The following is a 21,739-nucleotide window of genomic DNA, read 5'->3' on the forward strand; positions in this document are numbered from 1 at the left end:
CTTTCTTTCTTTGTCACGGTTTTCCCTTTTTCGCCCCTTTTGTGTTTTTCTCTCTTTTGCTCTAGGCCAAAGTTTGAGGAGGACAGACAAGTGGTTGTCCCTCAAAATGAGTCCTGATGGACTTCACCAGCAAACACCAGCTCACATTGAGCACTGCTCATGGTGATATACTAGTTACTTTCATTTGCCGCTGCTTTTGCTTCTGAGACAGCTCAGTAGGGGTGAACCTTTTATAATAATAGTTCTTTTTTTAGATTCAGCCTGGTTTAGATGGTATCAATCAAGTGATACATTTAATTTGTCAGTCTTTGAAGCAGGAAGTCAATTACCTCTTCTGATTATGTTTGCAACACCTACAGTACATGTGTGCCACAAACATGAGAAAGTTAGGAAGAGTAAATCATTCTGCACCGGGGAAGTCTAACATGGGTAAAGAAGACACCGATAACAGCTCACTGATCTAAACTGAGCAATAGGACTTGAGCAGAATTTCAAACAATAAGCACAGCAGCACTGAACAGCACCGCAGAAAATTATTTTGAGGAAAAAAGCTTGGTAAAAGAACTACTGGGGAATTCCAAGTAGGGCTCAGCTTCTCAAGGCACATGGTGCAGGCTCCAGGACAAAAGAAGAACAAAAGAAGCACCAGTGAAGGAGAGCAAAAGGGGCATGGTCACAGGTGTGAAAAAGAAGTGACAGCACTGATTTCCCACCAAACCCAATGTAAAAATATAAGCTAGGCAAGTGGACTTCATTCTCCATCGTCCATCCCCACAGAAAGTGAAAACACCGGTTTCCCACCAAAAACATCTATACAAATAAAAGCCAGGAAAGCAGGCTTCATTCCCATCATCCATCTCCGAATGCTGCATTTTCCAGCATTTATTCTACACGATCTGACATAATTTTCTGTCTTCACTACTCGGGATGTCCCACTCTCCGGTCGCTGCCAGAAAAGGGTACAGACACAGGCATCCCAAACTTTGTTGCCCTGGATTTACTAAGCATGGGAGATCCAGGCTCGTGTGGATATTCTATGGGTTCAGGGTGCCCACAGGTAATAAACTTGGTGTAGTGCATTTTGAGAATTTGGAAAGCAACTCCAAGCAAAATGCCAGTTTAAGCAATGAGTCTTTTAGTCGCAGGATTCAAATCTGGGCTCTATGGAAACACAGAACCATATATTTTTAACATCTACGAATTTTAAGGTTCCTATCATCTGGGTGCCAGATCTCCCTCACCTTAATTGGCTGCAAGGAGATCACACTGAACATGACATTTGTCATATTCTTAACACAATCCCCTCTCCAGTCTCCTTCATACAAAATGCAGAAAACATTCCTGCAAAGGCTAAACCACCAACTTTGCTACCCTGGGTATTCTCAAAGTGGGAGTTCAGGGGGCCAGCAGACAAACTATGAGCAGTGCATTTGGAAATGTGGAAGGCGACTGCAAGCCAAATGCAGGGGGCCTATATTCTGGCCACTAGTATCATCCCTGGACTGTAGGGAAATGTACCATACTCATCCTAACATTTTTATTTTGGGAACTAGACCTCTCATCCAGATTAGCTAGCCAGGAAATCAGGCTGATCACGATGACTGTCACATTTTTAGCATTTTTTTCAAAACATGGTAATTCCTTCCGGCCCCCCCTCATGCAATAATATATCCCTGCCAAGGCTTGATGCAGATTTGTGTATCCTCAAGGTCTTGTGAGTGGGAGGTTATCAGATATGTGGATTGTACATGGGTTCAAGCAGTGGTACACACAGTGGACACCAGGGATTATTTTGATGGGGAAGGTTCCTTTGGGAGATATTTGAAGTATTTAGGCCCAGGCAGAGCTGTCAGCAAGGGAAACCTACAAACTCCAGACATCACTGCAAACTAGAGACACAGGGAAATCCACAGACAGGTGGCTTTCCAGGATTCAGTCATGTTTTATTCCCCAAAAGCTCATGCAAATGCTAAAATAAGGGTAAAGAAAAATCACAAGGTCTTCAATTTTCTTTGATAGAAAGCTCCAGAACTTCAGGCAAATAGCAAAATTCCTACCACCCAATGCCCCTACACTTTTGCTGATAAAACCACAAAACCCATGTGCGAGTGAGCCTTGTGCATGGGACAGGTATAGACCAAACTTCATTTTACAATGAAGGAGCTGTGTGAAACTGAATGAGGAAAAAGGGATTGAGCAGGAGAGACAAAGAATAACCTTATTCTCCCTTACAATCCCCATTTCCTGATCCACTTCCTCTGTTGGTGAGGTCGGATAGTTTGGGAAGGGTGGTAGGAGGGAGGATGACAGGAACGGGCCTACTTATGCCACTCACCGTCTCTCCCACCTACCGCCAACAGAAACAAGCTTTGGAAAAGCTAATAGGTCTCACCTATGGTCTCACCTATGCAAGAGCTATTGGATTTGCAATTGTCTTTTAGCCATGTTATGCAGCAGCATGGCTAAAAGTTAGTGGCATGGCGTTGAGTGGCATAGAGGAGAGTGGCGTAGAGTGGAGTGCCAAACAGTATGGTGGCATAGAGTGGAGTGGGATGGGATAGAGGGGGGAGTGGAGTGGCGTAGAGTGTAGTATAGTAGTGTGGCACAGAATGGCACTACGCAGAGAGGAGTGACAAAGAGTGGCATTGTGTGGAGTGGAATAGCATAGAGTCGAGTGATGTGGAGTGGACTGATACAGAGTGGAGTGACACAGAATGGAGTGACGTACAGCAGAGTGGAGTGGCTTAGGGTGGAGTAGTGTAGAGTGGAGTAACTTTATTGTCGGGTGCAGCTGCAAAAATCAAGTTTATTTTTGCTTTCAAAAAGTGCTGTCATGGTACTGAAGGGAACAAGTTTGTGTGGATGTGCTACTTCATAAAGGCCAGAATGTGTCACTTACAGTGAAGTTAGCCAACGACTAAAGTGCACTATTCTATTGGCACCATCTTGTATTCTGTATCAGGAGAAAGAAAAATGTGAATGACACAACAACAGGTCAATATATAAAGTAAATGTATTCTCTATATAATTTTAGCAAAATTAAAAGGTAATGTTTAATGCCAGACCTAGAAAGAATGAAATTGAAAGTCCCACACGTATAAGACTGTTAATGGAATACACCAGTTGGCTAATCATGGCTGAAAAAGGTGTTTGCTGCTAAAAAGTGCGAGTGGAGGTATCATCCTTATTTTTCACACTTAAAGTTTAGGTAACCTTCAACCTATCTGCAAGAAGATGTTCCTTGCAGAAAGCCGAGCACGGCCTAACTTCTGAATGTGCTTTGTTTTCCACCACTAGTTCTATTCTTTAGCCCTCCAAAACATGTAGGCCCTCATTATGAGTCTGGCAGTCACGGTTTTTCTAATCCGCCATGGCAGTGCTGCAAACAGCGTTGCCCTTTGGAGTACGAGTCCCCATACCACCAGCCTTTTCATAGCGGTTCTACCACCATGGAAAGGCTGGAGGAATGAGGGCATCGGGGGGCCCCTGGGGGCCCGTGCACTGCCCATGCACTTGGCATGGGCAGTGCAGGGACCCCCATGCACAGCCCAGTCGTGCATTCCACTGCCCGAATTTCAGGCAGTGGAATGTGAAGCGGGTGCTGATGCACCCGCCGCACCTCCACATTGCCACCAGCTCAATTACGAGCCAGCTGCAATGTTAAGGCCCTGCAGTGAACTCCAAATAGGGCCGGTGGTGTTTGGACCGCACAGGCAGTCTCTCAGCGGTTTGAGTTTGGCAGGAGGCCTCTGCCGCCCGCCAAACTCATGATGAGGGCCATAGTTTGTTGTATGTCAAGACCGACATACAGACTGCATGTAGCAATCCCCATAACAGAACGATAGGCGCTAGTAAAGTGACACGTGTCCCAAGTTTGTACCAAAAACACTGGAATACAGCAAACAGTAACAAAATGATACCGTTTAAGTGTTCACAATAAATTAACTTGGAGGCTCGTAGAACAAGCATTGGCAAAGCCAACAGGTCTTGCTTTGTGAGATTTAGTGGCTTTGTCAATGTTTTTTTAGCCATGTTGTACAGAAGTACATCTGAAAGTAAAAGGGGAAAAAGCTCGATGACACGGTCAACACTGGTCACATCGTAGCTTTTCTATTTTTTTTTACTTTGAGCCACAATGTTTTTTTAAGCTATTTTATACAGCAGCGTGACTGTTGTGCAGGTTGGTTGAAAGTTAAAAAAAAATTTTACAAAAACTTTTATGCTTTGACTGCTTCATAGTACATTTTATTAAATTTTTTACTTTAAGTCATGTTGTATCTCAGCTATGTTGCTGTCCAACATGATTTAAAAAAAAATTGGCATAGGCAATATATCTTGCATAGGAGAAACCTAGTCGCTTTGCCGATGCTTGTTTCTTGAATTCTGCACCTGTGAAGCAGGGAGCGCAGTATGCTCTGTTATGGCATAAGAGCACAGCTGCTCTAGAGACAGGTTAACTGGAAAACCAGCATGCTTCTGTTTGTTGCTGAAAAATACCTTCATTTGGAGCCTGGAGCTCAGTCAGGTGCCCCAAATCAAAGGCAGACCTGAATCGCACCCCTGCGAGTAGGCTGTGGGGCTCAAACGTACCATGCCTCAAGGCATGCAAGGAAGTGCGTATTTTATGAGAGGATACCAGCAGGAGCAGGCAATTTTTGTGACAAAGAATAGAACAATTTTCATTTTGAAAATCACACAAACTGTCCAGAAAAAAAGCCACTTTGTTGAGAGAGGTAAGAAAGGCATCCTCAATGCCAAATTGATGAATACGTAAAAGAAATAGGACCCGATCATTCACATAGATGCGCAACGGTGACTTTTAAATTATGTTGTGTCACCACGCACTGAAAACAACAGAAAAATATATAATGAATAAATACTTCAAATGCAAGATACAGATTTGCGCTATATTTGTATTTTAGGCATGCACACACACGGGGAAACCAAAGCGAAAAATAATAAATCAGGAATTAGCCAGGTATTATTTACTCCTAAAGTTAAGGCCGTTGCCATCTAGATTCAACACCATATATAGTTATGCACCCCAGCTCCCTCGAATAACAACGGAACTCTTTTGTACAGAGTTCAGCTTAACTACTGGCTTTGCATTCCAGACTGAATGCAAGGAAAGTAGGCCTCAGTACCTCCATGAGTTTAGTAGTGCAAAACTATAATTAGAGTGCAGTGCACCTGCTGCACTAGTGACAGCTACACACTCAACAAACAGCTTTTGTTGTTTTGTGTTACATAACACGAACAACTGAATCATCTCTAGGCAAGCTTCTCAGGGGATAGCCTCAGAGCGGAGGAGGAGGAGGTGAGAAGAGAAGCTGAGAGAACTGAGGTAGCGTAGAGACAGAGGGAAGAATGATGCATAGAGACCGACAGCGATGAGAGTTCTGTATGTTATCTTGTGTTAGTTCAGTATAACATGCACACTCCAAACGCGGAGGATGTGAACAGAGTGAATGTAGTTTTCACGCTAGGCACATCCACTCCAAAGCAGCAGGTCTTTTTCGCAATCTCTCCATCGGCCATAAACAACCATTAGTCTATTTTGCTGCCATTACTTTTACAGTATTCTCTCTTCCCTCGAATTCCAGCTGCGGGACTCTTTAGCAGTGAAAGGGTCATGACAACTCTCATGAAGCTGGCAACAGATTGTGAGAAAAAAGTTGGTCTCCATCCCCAGACGTAGCGCCTGTGTACTCCGAGGGACATCTTGGAGCAGATGTTTAATGTTACCTGATGGGGCTAGTATAAGATTCCTTGTAGGGCGAACTTCATTATAAAAGCACTATCCATGTTTTGGCGAGGCTGGCGCCGGTTCTAGTGAGGTTTAAATTAAACAAGGTATATATAATATGTGCTATGTAAGTGTGTAGAGAGGCCGCCCTGGTATTCTCAAACATAACCCATGCTCCTAAAATGCATTAAAGTAAAGGCACACAACTGCATGAACTGCGAATTATGTTACAATTTTAGCATTTTCAAATTAGAAAAGTTACTGTACAAACATGTGGAATATATAGTTTCTCCAGCTGTTATCCAAATGCGGCCTTGTGGTAGGACGTACTTACATTTATCATAATGAAAGTGAAAGCCCATCATCTATGAAATAAGGTCAAATCTGAAAACACTGTCCTGCAGCAGCCTGCTCTCATATTAGAAACACTACAGCGCTTTCTTTCTCATTCCAAAAATATGCCTTGGGAAGGTCAGAGCTGAAAACACCATCCTACAGCAGCCTGGTCTCAAATGCAAGACAATACAGCGCTTTCCTTTTAACCCCTTCGCTGCCAGGCCTTTTCCCAGTCCTGAGCCAAGCCTTTTTTTTGGGCTATATGGGATAGTTCGCACTTAGGCCCCCATAACATTTTGTCCACATAAGCTATGAACGCCAAATTTGGCTCCTTTTTTCCCCAACATCCTGGAGATTCTAAAGGTACCCAGAGTTTGTGGATTCCCCTGATGGGGACCGAGAAATTAGCCAAAGTACAGCAAAAATTTGGAGTTTTGGGGAAAAATTAGAAAAAAAGTGCTGCAGAAGAAAGCATCTGGTTATTTCTCTACAAATGGCATCAACGAAGGGTTTGCCCTGCTAAAACCACCATCTTCCCAGCTTTCAGGAACAGGCAGACTAGAATCAGAAAACAACATTTTTCAACACAGTTTTGGCATTTTACTGGGACATACCCTATTTTTCCTATTTTTTGTGCTTTCAACCTTCTTCCAGTTAGCAATAGATATGGGTCTGAAAACAATGGTAGATCCTGGAAAACTATCTCTCTAGTGTGGGTGCCCAAAGCAGTGTCAGCCTAGAAACATTTGAAAAATTGCACTTTTCAACTCGCTGTGATATCCCTTTAATCTCTACACTTTTTTTGGCCATTCCCTGTTGCAGGCACTTGGCCCATCCACACAAGTGAGGTATAATTTTACTCGGGAGACCAAGGGGAATGCTGGGTGTTAGGAAATTTGTACTGGCAAGGTGATCTCAGCCAGAAATGCGAGAAAAGCGTGATTTTGAATTTTTTTTAACTAAATTTGAGGTTTGCTGTGTTTAGAGAGCCCCAGCAGGTGCTGGAGCAGGCGCTCCCTTCCTCCAGCCTGTCGTACCCTGAGCGGATGAGGCCTGGAAGTCCACTGGGCCCAGAGGGGCTTCCCCTTCTAGTTCGAGTTCAGGGGCACTGGTCGGGCCAGGTCTCTGGCAGGTCCTGGTTTGGGAATCCCCATCCTAGGCTTTGTCCTCCGGCCCTCCATGTGGCAAGGCACCTGGGACGGGCACTCCCTTCCTCCAGCCTGCGTACCCTGATGGCCCAGGCCTGGAAGTCCACCGGGCCCGGGGAGGCTTCCCCTGCCAGTTTCGGTTCAGGCGCCCCAGACGGGCCCCCACCGGGCCATGGGGCGGGCGCTCCCTTCCTCCATCATGCTGTACCCTGAGGGGCCAGGCCTGGGAGTCCACCGGGCCAAGTAAGGCTTCCCCTGTCAGCTTAGGTTCAGGGGCCCTGGCGGGCCCCAGGTAGGGAGCACCTGTCCTGGGCTTTGCCCTCCAGCCCACCAAGTGGCAAGGCACCCGGGACAGGGTCTGGGGAGGACTCCTATGCATGGCTGAGTTCAGAGAGCTCCGACCGGGGCCCCTGGGACGGACACTCCCTTCCTCCAGCCTGCCATACCATGAGGGGTCCAGGCCTAGGAGTCCACAGGTGCCCGGGGAGGCTTCTCCTGCCAGTTCGGGTTCAGGGGCCCCAGCCAGGCCCCCACTGGGCCCTGAGGCAGGCACTACCTTCCTCCAGCTTGCTGTACCCTGAGGGGCCCTGACCTAGGTGTCCACTGGGCCCGGGGAGGCTTTCCCTGCCAGTTTGGATTCAGGTGCCCTAGCCGGGCCACCACATGGCCCTGAGGTGGGCGCTCCCTTCCTCCAGCCTGCTGTACCCTGAAGGGTGTCGGTGGACTATGTGTGCTTCAACGCCATCTCTAGTCTTCTTGCGCTTCAATCGCGTAGTGTTTTCTTCGATCGAAACGAGCGGCAAGCTTCACAATCTTCCTCACGATGTTCAGGAAAAAGGCAAAGATTACAGCCTAAGTGCTGGTCGGTATAAGGAAATTTAGAGTGGCACAGAGGACAGAATCAGAATGGAGTACGATCCATCAGGCTATGGCACAGTAGGCCCGAATAGACCCAAGAAGAACGCAAGTGCCCGAAAGGGTGTTTTCTTGATCCAACGGTACTATCCGATCGATTGAAGAAGAAACCGTGTTCTAAAACAATTCCGACAGTATGAGAAAAGTTAATATATAGTTTCCGAATCGAAAGTCTCGGAGCGAGAGGGAACACGTCCGAATCCGACGGCGGAAAGAAAACAATCTAACAAAGGAGTCGATGCCCATGCACACTTTCACCGAGAGGAGGAGTCACTCGATCCCGGGATGCGAAAAAAGACTTCTTTAAATAAAAACAACTTGTAACACTCCGAGCCCAACACTAGATGGAGATATCTGCAGCTACACATGCCATTGAACATATATATATACACACACACATATATATATAAAATGTATGTTATACTTACCTCTACTTTTTACCATGCACGTGCCTTTACCAACTATGTCTTTACTATGAAATGTTCGTGATAAAGACATGCACGGTAAAAACATTTAGTGGTAAGCGCATGAGTGGTAATGACCATGCATTGTACTTACCGCGTTGTAAAGGCATGCGTTGTAAGTGCATGCATTGTTCCATCATACATCCATCCTTTTGGTACGTGGGGAGGATTTGCCAGAATCTGACCTGTGCCTGGTTGGATATGAAATTGCTGCTCCAAGTGTTCCTGCAGCTGCTCAAAAATTAGCTAACCAAATTCCTCAGAAGCAGCAGAGGATGCCACAGCGGAAGTTGGCTTTGATGGGTCTTTAGAAGTTTACTGACTGGAGGGTGCTGAGCTCAATCTCGGCTCCAACTGCTTCAAGTCAACAGGTCTCGACGCTGTATTCGCTGTCAGCTTCAAATGTTTTGGTGCAGTCTGTCTGGGCTCTGAAGTTTACGGCAACAACCCTTGAGTCCGAGGGTGGCTGAGAATGTGCTTTCAGGTACAGAGCCAAAGTGGAGAAGGCTCTGGCTTGGAGTCGTACTTTGGTGTCAAATGTGGTTTGGAAGTCAGGTCATTCTCCAAATATCGCTGTCAACAATGGTTAATAGGCTGTGGTGCACCAGAGGCCTCATAAGCAAACTGGGGGCTTGAGGCTTGCACTTTTGGGTGGTGAGTTACTGGAACAACAGTACTCACTGTGATCTTTTGAGGGCACTGAGCTGGTGGAGGTTCTGCAGACTCGACATATGCTTTGGAACCAACACTTCCAGGTGAAAAGGCCTCCTCCACTGAGATGCCTGGAGCTTCTACCTCTTCGACATCTGACTCTTCCAGTTCTCCAAAGTTGTCTAAAGTCTCCTCCACCTCCCATCTATGCACCATAGCAGCAAAGACACTACGATGGGCTTATCTGTTCCAAAGAGTCTTCTTGTTGCAGAACGCAAGGTGGGATGAACAGGAATCCACATAGTGGTCAGGAGACAAACAGAGGTTGCTGACTGTGGACATTTGGTGCGACAAGTAGGACAGAATCGGAATGGTGTCCTTTCCATCACCACAACATTCTCGACCTGAGCGGCTAGGAGTCAAGGGTGTTAGATCAAAACAGACTCAAAGGTACACAGCGGTGGAAACACATGAGAACACAGGATTATTTGTAGGTACTGATGAGAAGAAGGATACGATGACCCGGCGAGAACAACACAAGGCGTCGAACCAGAGCTTTGAATGACACATCTGAACTGGACTGCAGTGAAAAAATCTAACAATAGAGACAATGCCAATGCGTCATACCACCAATAGGTTGGGTCACTAGACCCCGTGACCCATAAAAGACCTTCTCTGACAAAAAACAAGTTGTACATGTCTGAGTCCAATGCTACATGGCAGAAGTATGCCAGCATGTGTATCTACAGCTACACATTCCACACAAAATGTATATATATATTATATGCATATATATATATATATATATATATATATATATATATATATATATATATATATAATGTCGCTTACCCAGTGTACATCTGTTCGTGGCATGTTCTGCTGCAGATTCACATGCTATGCATATCGATTCCAACATCTGGTGTTGGGCTCGGAGTGTTACAGGTTGTTTTTCTTCGAAGAAGTCTTTTAGAGTCACGGGATCGAGTGACTCCTCCTATTCGGTTCTATTGCACATGGTCATCGACTCCATTTTTAGATTGTTTTCCCGCAGGTGGTAAAGGAAGGATTGATAGAGTATATAAGTGAAAAAAGAGATGTCCATGCAAATGTAAATGTATATACTTATGTACAAATGTGTTAACTTAAGCGACTACAGGCTTCCGGGGAGGAGGGAGGGTGTATGTGAATCTGCAGCAGAACATGCCAAGAACAGATGTACACTGGGTAAGTGACATTTTCTGTTTAATGGCATGTGTAGCTGCAGATACACATGCTATGCATAGACTACAAAGCAGTTTGTCCTCCCAAAATAGCGGTGGCTAGCCTGTAGGAGTTGAAGTTGTTTGAAATAATATTCTTAGAACAGCTTGTCCTACTGTGGCTTGTTGTTGTGATAATACGTCCACACAGTAGTGTTCAGTAAATGTTTGAGGTGTTGACCGTGTAGCTGCTTTACATATTTCAGCCATTGGTATATTTCCTAAAAAAGCCATTGTTTCACCTTTCTTATGTGTAGAATGTGCTTTAGGGGTGATTACAAGTTGTCTTTTTGCTTTGATATAGCATGTTTGTATGCACCTTACAATCCATCTGGCTAAACCTTGTTTTGATATAGGATTGCCTGTATGTGGTTGTTGGAAAGCCACAAAACGTTGTTTTGTCTTTCTAAATTGTTTAGTTATGTCTATGTAGTACATTAGAGCTCTTTCTGCCACAGAATCTGGCTGTGGGAAGAAGACTGGCAGTTCCACTGTTTGATTGATATGAAATGGTGAGACTACTTTTGGTAGAAATTTTGGATTTGTTCTTAGTACAACTTTGTGTTTGTGTACTTGGAAGAAAGATTCCTCAAGAGTAAAAGCTTGTATTTCACTTACTCGTCTAAAAGAATTTATTGCCACTAGGAAGGCAACTTTCCATGTTAGAAATTGAATTTGGCAAGAATGCATGGGTTCAAAAGGTGGTCCCATATGTCTTGTAAGCACTATATTTAGATTCCAAGATGGAACTTGTGGTGTTCTTGGTGGAATGATGCGTTTTAAGCCTTCCATGAAAGCTTTAATGACAGGAACTCTAAATAAAGAGCTATGTTGAATAGTTTGTAAATATGCAGATATTGCAGTAAGGTGTATTTTTATTGAAGAAAATGCTAAATTAGATTTTTGCAAATGAAGTAAATAGCATCCAACGGGGGTCATTACGACCTCGGCGGTCTTTTTGCAAGACCGCCGAGGGACCGCCGTGCGGAAGACCGCCTGTGCAGGCGGTTTGCCGCTCGGCGTATTATGACTGTTGGCTGCTCTCCGTCGTTATTCCGACGGAGAGCCGCCAACAGCCATACTTGCGGGCGGCGGGGAAGTGGAGGTTGCTCCACCTCCACCGCCATGCCAACAGAACACCGCCCAGCGAATCACGTCCTGTGATTCGCCGTGGCGGTGTTCTGTTGGCGGTGTGGTGTCGGCGGAGCTGCCCCTATGGCTCCCGTCCCCTCCCGGAGGATCGACGGACAAGGTAAGTCGATCGTCCGTTAGGGGAGGGAGGTGGGGGGGTGTTGTGTGTTGTGTGCGTGCATGGGGGTGTGCGTCTGTGTATGTAGAGGGGGTGTGTGGGTGCGTGTATGCTTGCGGGGGTGTTGTGTGTATGGGAATGAGTGCGTGTATGGCTGTGGGTATGTCTGTATGGATGTGTGCGTGTATGTTTGAATGTGGGTGTGCATATCTGACTGTGTGTGTGGATATAGGCATGTATGTCGGGGTGTGTGTTTTGGTGGTGCCTGCATGCGTGTCGGGTGTGTGTGAGTAATGTTATGTTGGGGGTCGGGGTGGGGAGGGGGGCCCTGCCACCTCTGGGGGGTGGCAGGGGTGGTGCGGGGTGTAGGGGAGGGAGTCGGGGTGGGGGGTGGGGTAGACCCCTATCAGTGCCAGGGAAGGAATTCCCAGGCACTGATAGTGCTTACCGCCATGGATTTCATGGCGGCTCAAACCGCTGGAAATCCACGGCGGTAAGCCGGGTCCAAATACCGCCGGCAGTATGCTGACGGCCGCCGGGCTGGTGACCCAGGTCTCCAGCCCGGCGGTCATCTCCGCCCTGGCGGGCGGGACGGAGAACCGGCAGATGGCCATGGCGGTAACCGCCATGGTCATAATTCACCAACGTAAGACCGCCAGCCTGTTGGTTTAAAACCGGAGGAGCGCAGCCATGCATGCCTACGAATAGTGACTGCTGTGTTCACACTCCTTGCAGCGGTATCAGCTGCATCAAGGGCAGATCTTATTTGGTTGTTACTAATAGCTTGCCCTTCCTCTACTACCTGTTGCGCTCTCTTCTGGTGCTCTCTTAGGAGATGATGTATGATATCCTGCATCTCATCCCAATGGGCTCTATCGTAACGAGCTAGCAATGCCTGGGAATTAGCTATCCTCCATTGGTTTGCTGCTTGGGACGCAACTCTCTTTCCTGCAGCATCACATTTTCTGCTTTCCTTATCAGGAGGGGGTGGTGCATCTCCTCAGGACTGACTATTCGCTCTTTTTCTTGCAGCACTAACCACTACTGAATCAGGTGGCACCTGATGGGTGATGTAATCAGGGTCAGAAAGTGCGGGTTTATACTTTTTCTCTATCCTAGGCGTTATTATTCTTGCTTTCACAGGCTCATTAAAAATTTGGTCTGCGTGGTTTGCCATACCTGGTAGCACTGGGAGGCATTGGTACCTAGAATGGGTTGAGGATAATGTATTAAACAAAAAGTCTTCCTCTAGTGGGTCTGTGTGCATTGTAACCCCATGATAGGCTGCAGCCCTGGCTATCACCTGATTATATACTGTAGTATCTTCAGGTAGAGATGGTTTAGAGGGGTAGGTGTCTGGGTCGTTGCTTGGGATGGGATCAGGGTCGTAAAGGTCCCATGGATCAACAGTGTCTTGTTGTGAGTCAAAATAATGCGTTGGAGAATGCATTGGTGTAGGACTTATTTCAGGAGAGGTAGGTAGGTGTGGAGAATGAGGAAGAGAATGGGGAGGAGAAGACTGAGGAGGTGCTGGCTTCCCTTTTTGTTTTGGCACTTTAGCTGGGGGCTGTGCAGTGTCCAATTCCTCCTGAAATGCCAGCTTTCTCTTTGTTTTTAAAGGGGGTGCTGTGATGATTCTCCCTGTTTCTTTATGGATGTGTATCCTAGACTGTCTCTCATCCATAATTTGAAGGATTGGTTCAGTCTCTGTCTCTTCCTCAAAGGTTTTATGGCTTTCTCGCAGTGGAAAGTCCTTGTTCCTCTGCATAACCTGCCTTTTTGCGGTTCCGAAGTGTGATGTTTTTTCGAGATCGACAATGATGAGGAAGGTCTCGGCTCCGAAACAGTTTTTCGAATTTTCAACTCGACTGTTGTCTACTGGAGTCTGAAATGGAGCTTTTTATAGTCTTTGTCGACTCTGAAGTCGTCGGAGGCCTGGCCTTTTTCGGTGCCGAACCCGAGGGTCGGTCAACTACAGTCTTTTTTTGGGCCGAGCCATGGCCTTCTGGCAGTGGCGTACCCAAGGCCTTCTGTTGTTTCTTATGTGGGGGTGCAGGGGCAGACGTACTCACATGCTGGCTGGCTGTGATGGGTCTGTCTTCCTCATATTCCTACTCCAACTCTGTGTCTCGAATAGAGACTGCTGTCTGCATTTGTTCCTCTTCTGCAACGCCGAAATGTTCTCCGCTCTTCAACACCATTTCCAGTCTTCTTGCTCTTCCGTCCCTCAGAGTCTTTTTCGATCGGAACGATCGACAGGCCTTGAAGTTTTCCTCCCGATGGTCCGGAGAAAGGCAGAGGTTGCAAACCAGATGTTGGTCTGCGTATGAGTACTTAGCGTGGCACCGAGGGCAGAACCGGAATGGAGTCCGATTCATGAGGCTTTCCACGTGGTCGGTCCGAAAAGGCCCGAGTTGGGCGTGTGCGCCCCAAAGGGCGAACAAAGTTGTTTTCCAACAGTACTGCTGTTTCGATGGAAGATGAATACCGCAATCGATACAATACCAACGAAAAGGAATATGCATAGCATGTGTATCTGCAGCTATCTATGCCATCAAACATATATATATCTTCCTTTCAGGCTCATCCAGTCTGTCCATCATTGCAACTAAGCTGTGGAGTACAAATTGTCAGTGAATGCAAAAGCTGAACATTAAACAAAGATATAGCATATTACAAGTATAAAAGCAGAAGCACAGATGCACTGACCACAATAACAGAATCATGCTTTAAGAAAGTGCAAACATCCTCCCTGTGAAGTTCAAATCAGGTAGATGCCCAAAGGGAAGATAGAGAGGCAGAAAAATCCATAGACACGTACCCCAAGAACGCCCTCATATGTACACACAAACACACACACCCTCACACACGTACCCACAAATCAAACATCCCCATCCCCGCTCACACACATAGGCACAATCATACACACAGTATTAAAGATTGCATGGCAGGGCTCTTCGGTACATTTTTCAAATAGGAGAGAGGCAAGTTAAGCAGGTTTGCACAAAAATTGCAAAGCAATTGGTTCATATAGAAAAGTAGCAATCAACCAACCCAACAAAATTAATTTCTGCGCAATGACTTGGGCAGCCTATATTTATCAAGCTATGCAGGAAATATTATAACTAATAACGTAAGCTGGCATTACTCAAGGAATTAGGGAAAATATCTGTTTAGCAGAATGTCACTCTATCCTTGAATTCTTTTCTACTTACACCACACAATGGATAAGCATGTTTAGGCAAAGCTCCAATGCTCAAGACAAAAAATATAGTCTTTATTTTTCTTTTGATTAATTACATTTGGAGGTGGCATGTAGCATACAACAAGCAAGTACTAATGATGTAAAATTTCCTGTGTCACCCACACAAATGCCTTTTGGAACCACATGTCTGCAACTGTTGATAGAAAATATTTAGACAACATAAAACGACTGTACCTAATACAGGCTCTAGTGAAACTCTGTCGCCTTTCAAAGTCAATATCTCAGTGGTGGGTGAAGCAGTTTGAATCTTAAGAAACATTGTCATATGCTCAAATTAAAAGTGGAATTAAAGAACCTTGCACAAGGAATTAATAGAACAGAGACTCCAATATGCAGCTTAAAATGTTTTTAAGAGTACAAATGCACTTTCTTCACTGCAGATAAAGTGCACGTCTGTACTCAGTGTCATTCACATATGATGGCCCAATGTATCTGCAAGAAGCTGTTGGAAAATGACCTTCTCTGAAGCGTCACTCCAAACGTTTTGCCTTCCTCCTCCTCTTTTTCTGACCTCATTTTGTTGGCTTTAGGACTCTGGACACTTTACCACTACTAACCAGTGCTAAAGTACGTAAACAACATGGTAACATTGACTCATACCCAAATGGCATATTCAGTTTACTTGTAAGTCCCTAGTAAAGTGGAATACATGTGCCAAAGGCCTGTAATTAAATGTCCCTAGTGGGCCTGCAGCATTGATTGTGCCACCCACATACGTAGCCCCTTAACCATGTCTCAGGCCTGCCAATGCAAAACGCAGTTTCACTGCCACTTCGACCTGGCATTTAAAATAACTTGCCATGTCTTAAACTTCACTTTTTCTACATATAAGTCACCCCTAAGGTAGGCCCTCGGTAGCCCATAGGGCAGGGTGCTATGCAGGTAAAAGGCAGGACATGTACTTATGTGTTTTACATGTCCTGGAAGTGAAAAACTCACAAATTAGTTTCTCACTACTGTGAGGCCTGCTCCTCTCATAGGACAGCATTAGAACTGCCCTTAAAACTTATAAGTGGTAGATTCTGATCTGAAAGGAGTAGCCCGGTCATGTTTAGTATAGACAGAAAATCCTGCTTACTGGTGATGTTGGATTTAATATTACTATCTCCGAAATGCCACTTTTAGAAAGTGGGCATTTCACTGCACTTACTGCCATCTGTGCCTTACAGCCTGTCTCTAATCCACGTCTAGTCTGTGCTGGTTGACCACTCCTCTTGTGCCTTCCACCCAGACAGCCATAGACACAGGACACTGAGTCCCATCTGCATTCACCTGCATACTGAACGGGTCTCTCTGGGCAGGAAGGGTGGAGGGACTCTCACTTACTCTTCAAAGGCCAGTGGCCTGACGCCCCACAAGGATCCTGGCAGACAGGGCTGGGTTGAAAAGGGACCTGGTGCACTTCAAAACCACTCTTTGAAGTTTTCCCCACTTCAAAAGGTATTTTGGTGAATATATACTGTGTCCGTGACCCTTCAAAATTAGACACTTTTGGATCTACAACTGGACTGTCAGGGGGACTGTCCAGCTGCCCAAAGGACTCACCTGGACTGCTTGGTTGGAAGGACTGCTGCCTTGCTTGTTGCCCTGCTGCCTGCTGGTCTTTGACTCTGCTGGAAGGACTCTGCCTTCCAAGGGCTTGGGTCTTAGGGCCACAAAGACTTCACCAAAGAGAAGAAAATCCCTGTGTGTCTGAAAATCCACACAGTGCCTGCAGCGCAGCAAAAAAAAAAATTGCTACATCGCCCACCAGATCAAAGCAGTGCCCACCCCTTCTCACCAGCATGTCAGAGATTTTCAACGCAATATTCCCGCATCGCAGTGAGAAACCAAGGCTGCACTTCTGGAAACTGACGCATCACCTTGCAGAGTGGAAAAAACAATGCGTCTGTGCAGCGCCAGAAAATCAGACGCAGTGCATTATTTTTCAACGCATCTCCTCCTCTGGAGCCCATGAGAGTCGTTATTTTTTACGTATCCCAGGAACTGTGTGTTACGAAGATACAACCGCTGATTCTTAATGATTAAGACTCATTCAAACCTTTAAAATGTGATAGCTTGACTTATGAATATTGGTTTTATTTTATTCAGATAAATACAATCTATTTTTCTAAACTGGTGTGGAGTACTTTTTGAGGTGTTTTCACAGTGTTAATGTATGAGTTATTTCACAAATACTTTACACAGTGCCTTCTAAGTTAAACCTGCCTGCTCTGTGCTAACCTACCAGAGACTGAGCACAGGATAATTTGGATTGTGTTCTGATTTAGCCTGACCAGGACTGTGGTCCCTAGTTGGACAAGGGTGTATACATTTGCCACCTAGAGACCCAATTTCTAACAGGAGCCTACGTTGCATTGGCTACAAAGATGATATTTCAAACAAGGAGTGTTTGAATTCCTTCAACCAAGTGAAAATTGTCTTATAGATGCTGGCCACTCCACTGTAAGCAGTAACATACAGCAGATATCCTTCACCCAAAGCAAAGCCTTTACAGCAGCAATACATATGTGATTAAATGTCGCTTTTAATTAATATGATGGCAGCAAAGAAGGAAAGATGAAAACTAAACTAGAGGAACACCGCACCCTGACTTTACTTAAGGAAAAGGTAAGATTAGCTATAGACGTGGAAAAACAGTATAAAATTTATGAAGAGCTACAAAATGTTCAGATACAGCAAAACAGAAAACAAATAATACAAAATATTATTTTACCTACACAGAAAGTCATAGGATCTCCTTTCACGTTTTCACCTCATATGAAAAGGTTTCCAATATTGAGCATTTAAATACGAGGCATACCTCAAGTGTTCATTCCTACATTTCCACTTTTGTCGTTTAAAAATATTTTTTTACTGCAAGATCATTTAAAAGTGGTAAAAAATATATAAAAAGTCTATATTGTTCAGAGGTATTTGCCAAGAAGTAGCAGATTTACAAAATTAAAATGCATTGGGACACCTCAAAAAGGAATTGTCATGTTAAAGACTGGAAGATGCGAGAAATTGATGTAACAGCATAATCTCTAAAGTTTACAAGTGAAATTCAAAACTCCCAAAAGATAAACTTGAGAAGTTTCAGTTTTAGCATTTCCAGGAGCCAACTAGTAAGGTAGTACATACCGGAAGAATCCCATTATTCCCTCTTCTTTATAAATAGTTGAAATAGACCCAAACACACCACTGAAAAGAAATAAAAAACACACAATCAACTACAAGCTGATGGAAATAAAATATGAAGAGGTTTAATTATCAAAAAAACAGATATTTAACAGTCTCAGAAAAAAAATAATTACCTGTACTTTACTTCCCGGCCTATAAATTGCACCATGCAGCGCACAGACACAACTGTAAATCAACAAATATAGATAAGCATTATCTTTCAAACATGTGAGCAGATGAACACTGATAAACATTCTAAATCAGAGTGAAGGTAGCATAAGTGGCCTTAACAATATTATATGAGAAATACACCTTGATACCATAAGCTATTTTAAGGGATCTAATTGGCATCTCCTCAATGCTGATCACCGAGACAAAATTGGTTGGTTTGTTCTTGCGCCTCAAACTCCACCTTAATCTACACCTCAACCAGACTACCAAATCTTTTGAATTAACTTTCGGAGAAAAGAAAATGTCTTCCATTTAAGATTAATAGTTCTGGCCCCCAACACAACAGCATGCAGTTTTAATCAGCAGACATATCTTCATTCTGGCCTCAAAATTGCCTTTTGCGTAAATGCCCAACCTGCTACAGATATAAGCTAACATGATTATGCATCCCAGAAAAAAAAAAACACTTCACAGATTTCATTGTCAGTGGCAAGATGCAAATAAAGTTTGCTTGACTATCATTCAAAGTCGTACAGTACCTATTATAGGATGCAATAACCATAAAAAACACCTTACCAGCTAAATCACATTTATTCTTAAGACGTCTGTTCAGAAGAAAGCTAAACATTAACCTTGTAAGGAAGGGCCTCTCTTTCACATGGTTAGCCCCCTTTTTTTGCCTGATGTAGCCTTGAAATTGTAGTGGTCAGGGCCCCTGCTAACCAGGTTTCCTGGGCCAGAGCTCTTTCCCTAAAACTGTTGTGATGCATTGGCACAATTGGATACCCACTTAGCTAACAATATAAGTTCCTAGTAAAAGGTGCTTGGGTACCCAGGGCATGGGGTAGTACAGTTAGGCGCCTGAGGGCAGCAGCACTGATTGTGCCATCCTCTAGGGCCATGCATCCAGATGCACCCAGCACTGGTATTGCAGGCTGGGTGTCCTGGTGCAAGCCTAAAACACAAACTTGACATGCCACACTTCCTTTGTGCCCTGTCCACCATACACTGCATACGCTATTGATAAGACACCCCTCTGGCAGGCCATTCCACCCTAAGGCAGGGTGCACCATATTATATGTGAGGACATAACTGCATGAACAATATGCCCCCACTGTGTCCTTGACAAACCTGAGGCATAGAGCAGCCATTTTAATACACGTGTTGGACACTGGTCAATTTGAGTTTCCGAGCTACATGATGGCCACTCTGAATCCTGGGTTGTTTGGTATAAAACAACTCAGAATGATAAATCCATACTGGTACCAGTATTGGAGTTATCCCTAAATGTACCCGGGGACACCTTACAGGTGCTTCCTGCAAAACCTAACTACATTTCCATGGTTGCCGGCTGGTCCTATCCAGCCTGTAACTGCCAGACATCCAATCTACAACCTTGAGGGAGAGATCCATCCCTCTGGATTGTAGAACAGTGCCCTTCCTGGGTGGAGGTGCTAACAACCCCTCCATCAGGAATGTGGACTGCCCTGGCAACAAGCTTCAAAGGGCTACCACCATTTTGAGCCCCAGGCCTGCTGCTACCAGCAGATGGGCACCCCCTTTGCAAACTCCTAATTTTGGCGGGAGCAACGGCGGGCAACAACACAAAGGGTGGGAGAAGTGGCCCCAACTGGCATGCACCACCCCTAAGGTGTTGCCTGCGAGGTGGGCACTCCATTTCAACTTCCTCCATCTTGGATGGAGGAAAAATAGCCAACCAGGTATAGGGAAGTGACCGCTTCCCATAGGAAGTGGTCACTTAGTGCGTGTAGCCACCCTAAGGTAGATGGGCCCATTGGTCAATATCAGGTTCCCCCTAAAACACCCACTAAATACAGTATTTAGTAGGCATCCCCACACCAGGAAATCAGATTTGAAAGACAAAAGAAGAGCAGCACCAAGAAGATCCAAAGCACGAGAACTGTGGACCTGCTGCAACCAAGAAAAGGCGCCAAACCCTGCCTGCTGTACCCAGGACACAACAATCGTCACTGAAGAGCTGCTGGACAACTGGGAAAAAAAACCCAGAAGACCGCCAGGCTTCGAGAATCACCATAGAACTCCCTCCAGAGTAGAGGTACCACTCTACAACAGCAAGAAACCAGCAAGCCAGTGATGGTCACTTCACAGACCAGCCGCTAACTCCCGAAACGGATGCCATAGCTGAACCAAGCTATACACCGACGACCGCGAGTACAAACCCTGCTAGTGTGCCAAGTTTAGTGGCACTGTGCCCTCCAGTTATCAAACTGTACTAATAACCTGGGTATCGGTCAGATAACGTCAGACACTGAGAAAACCAGCACGCCCGGGGCTGAAAAAGGACCATGAGGAAGCCCCAGTCGAGGGACTTCAGGAACACCCCGGACCTTCCGCCAGAGTCCCCTGTTGTCCTGCAAACAACCCTTGAACCAACTTACCTCCTGCTTCTGTGGGCATCCTTGCGCACAGCTCCTGGCTCACAGATTCGGTCTGCACCAGCCAGCGCAGTGCCCTGCACCGAAGAACTTGCTGTGCCCTAAGGATCCACCAACCCTTGCGACCTCAACACTCCAAGTGGACTCCAAAGAACCATCTTTAAACATACCTGTGCAGTGCTTTTCCAAGTGCCCCCGCAGGTGGTCCTACACCAGCTCCAGAGACCTTTCATTGCTGCTCCCGCCGGAACCGGGAGCCACCGGAACTTCTCCAGCTGGCACAGTGTGCCCACTGATGACCTCGATCAACCTGCAAAAGAAGAACTTAGTAAACCAACTGTACGATTTCATATGTATTTTTAAAGGTGATCTTCCATTGATTCCTATGGTGCGTGAATAAGCACAAAAATACTATTTTTATTAAACTTCAAAAATTCATATCTCGAAAAGTACTTACCTAATTTTGATAATCTTGGTCTTCAAAATTGCATACAAAATTTGAAGTATTTTTATCAAACTGGTCTTGAGTTATTCCTTTGAGTGTGTGAGTTGTATGGTTGATGCTGAGTAAAACAAATGCTTTGCACTTCTCGAAGACTGGCCTAACTGCTCGACCGAGCTACCTTAAATATGACAGCATTATGTGATCTAGTTTTTACCACTGTAAACCAACACCTTGCAGAGTGTGCTTAGCTTTGCACACCACATAGAGGGTCAGCCTCCTACATTTGGTGGATCAGCGGTGGGATAAAGACTTTGCATTTGCTGATACCACTTTGTCAGTTTTGTGAGCACACACATTACTCTTCAAATTGCCTTTAGTTCATTATTTTTAATTGACTAAACATTTTTTTGCAAATTTTTTAAATAATTGTTAGGGCCCTGGATAGATCCTTACAACTTTAGCAAAAACTTTAAAAGTCCTTACTTTAGTTGGCCTATCCAAAAATGGG

General features: G+C 45.1%; 1 protein-coding gene across 1 annotated transcript in view; it reads right to left on the minus strand.

Annotated features, from left to right (window-relative positions):
* MTCH1 (mitochondrial carrier 1) overlaps positions 1–21,739 on the minus strand; it is a 215,093-nt gene that overhangs the window by 136,252 nt on the left and 57,102 nt on the right. The window contains exons 6-7 of the mRNA XM_069238748.1: positions 18,333–18,384; positions 18,160–18,219 (exon numbers count right to left, since the gene is read on the minus strand). Coding sequence (XP_069094849.1) covers positions 18,160–18,219; positions 18,333–18,384 — 112 coding nt within the window. The remainder of the gene's footprint in view (positions 1–18,159; positions 18,220–18,332; positions 18,385–21,739) is intronic.

This window comes from Pleurodeles waltl, chromosome 6 (assembly GCF_031143425.1).
Source record: "Pleurodeles waltl isolate 20211129_DDA chromosome 6, aPleWal1.hap1.20221129, whole genome shotgun sequence".
Classification (NCBI taxonomy): domain Eukaryota; kingdom Metazoa; phylum Chordata; class Amphibia; order Caudata; family Salamandridae; genus Pleurodeles; species Pleurodeles waltl.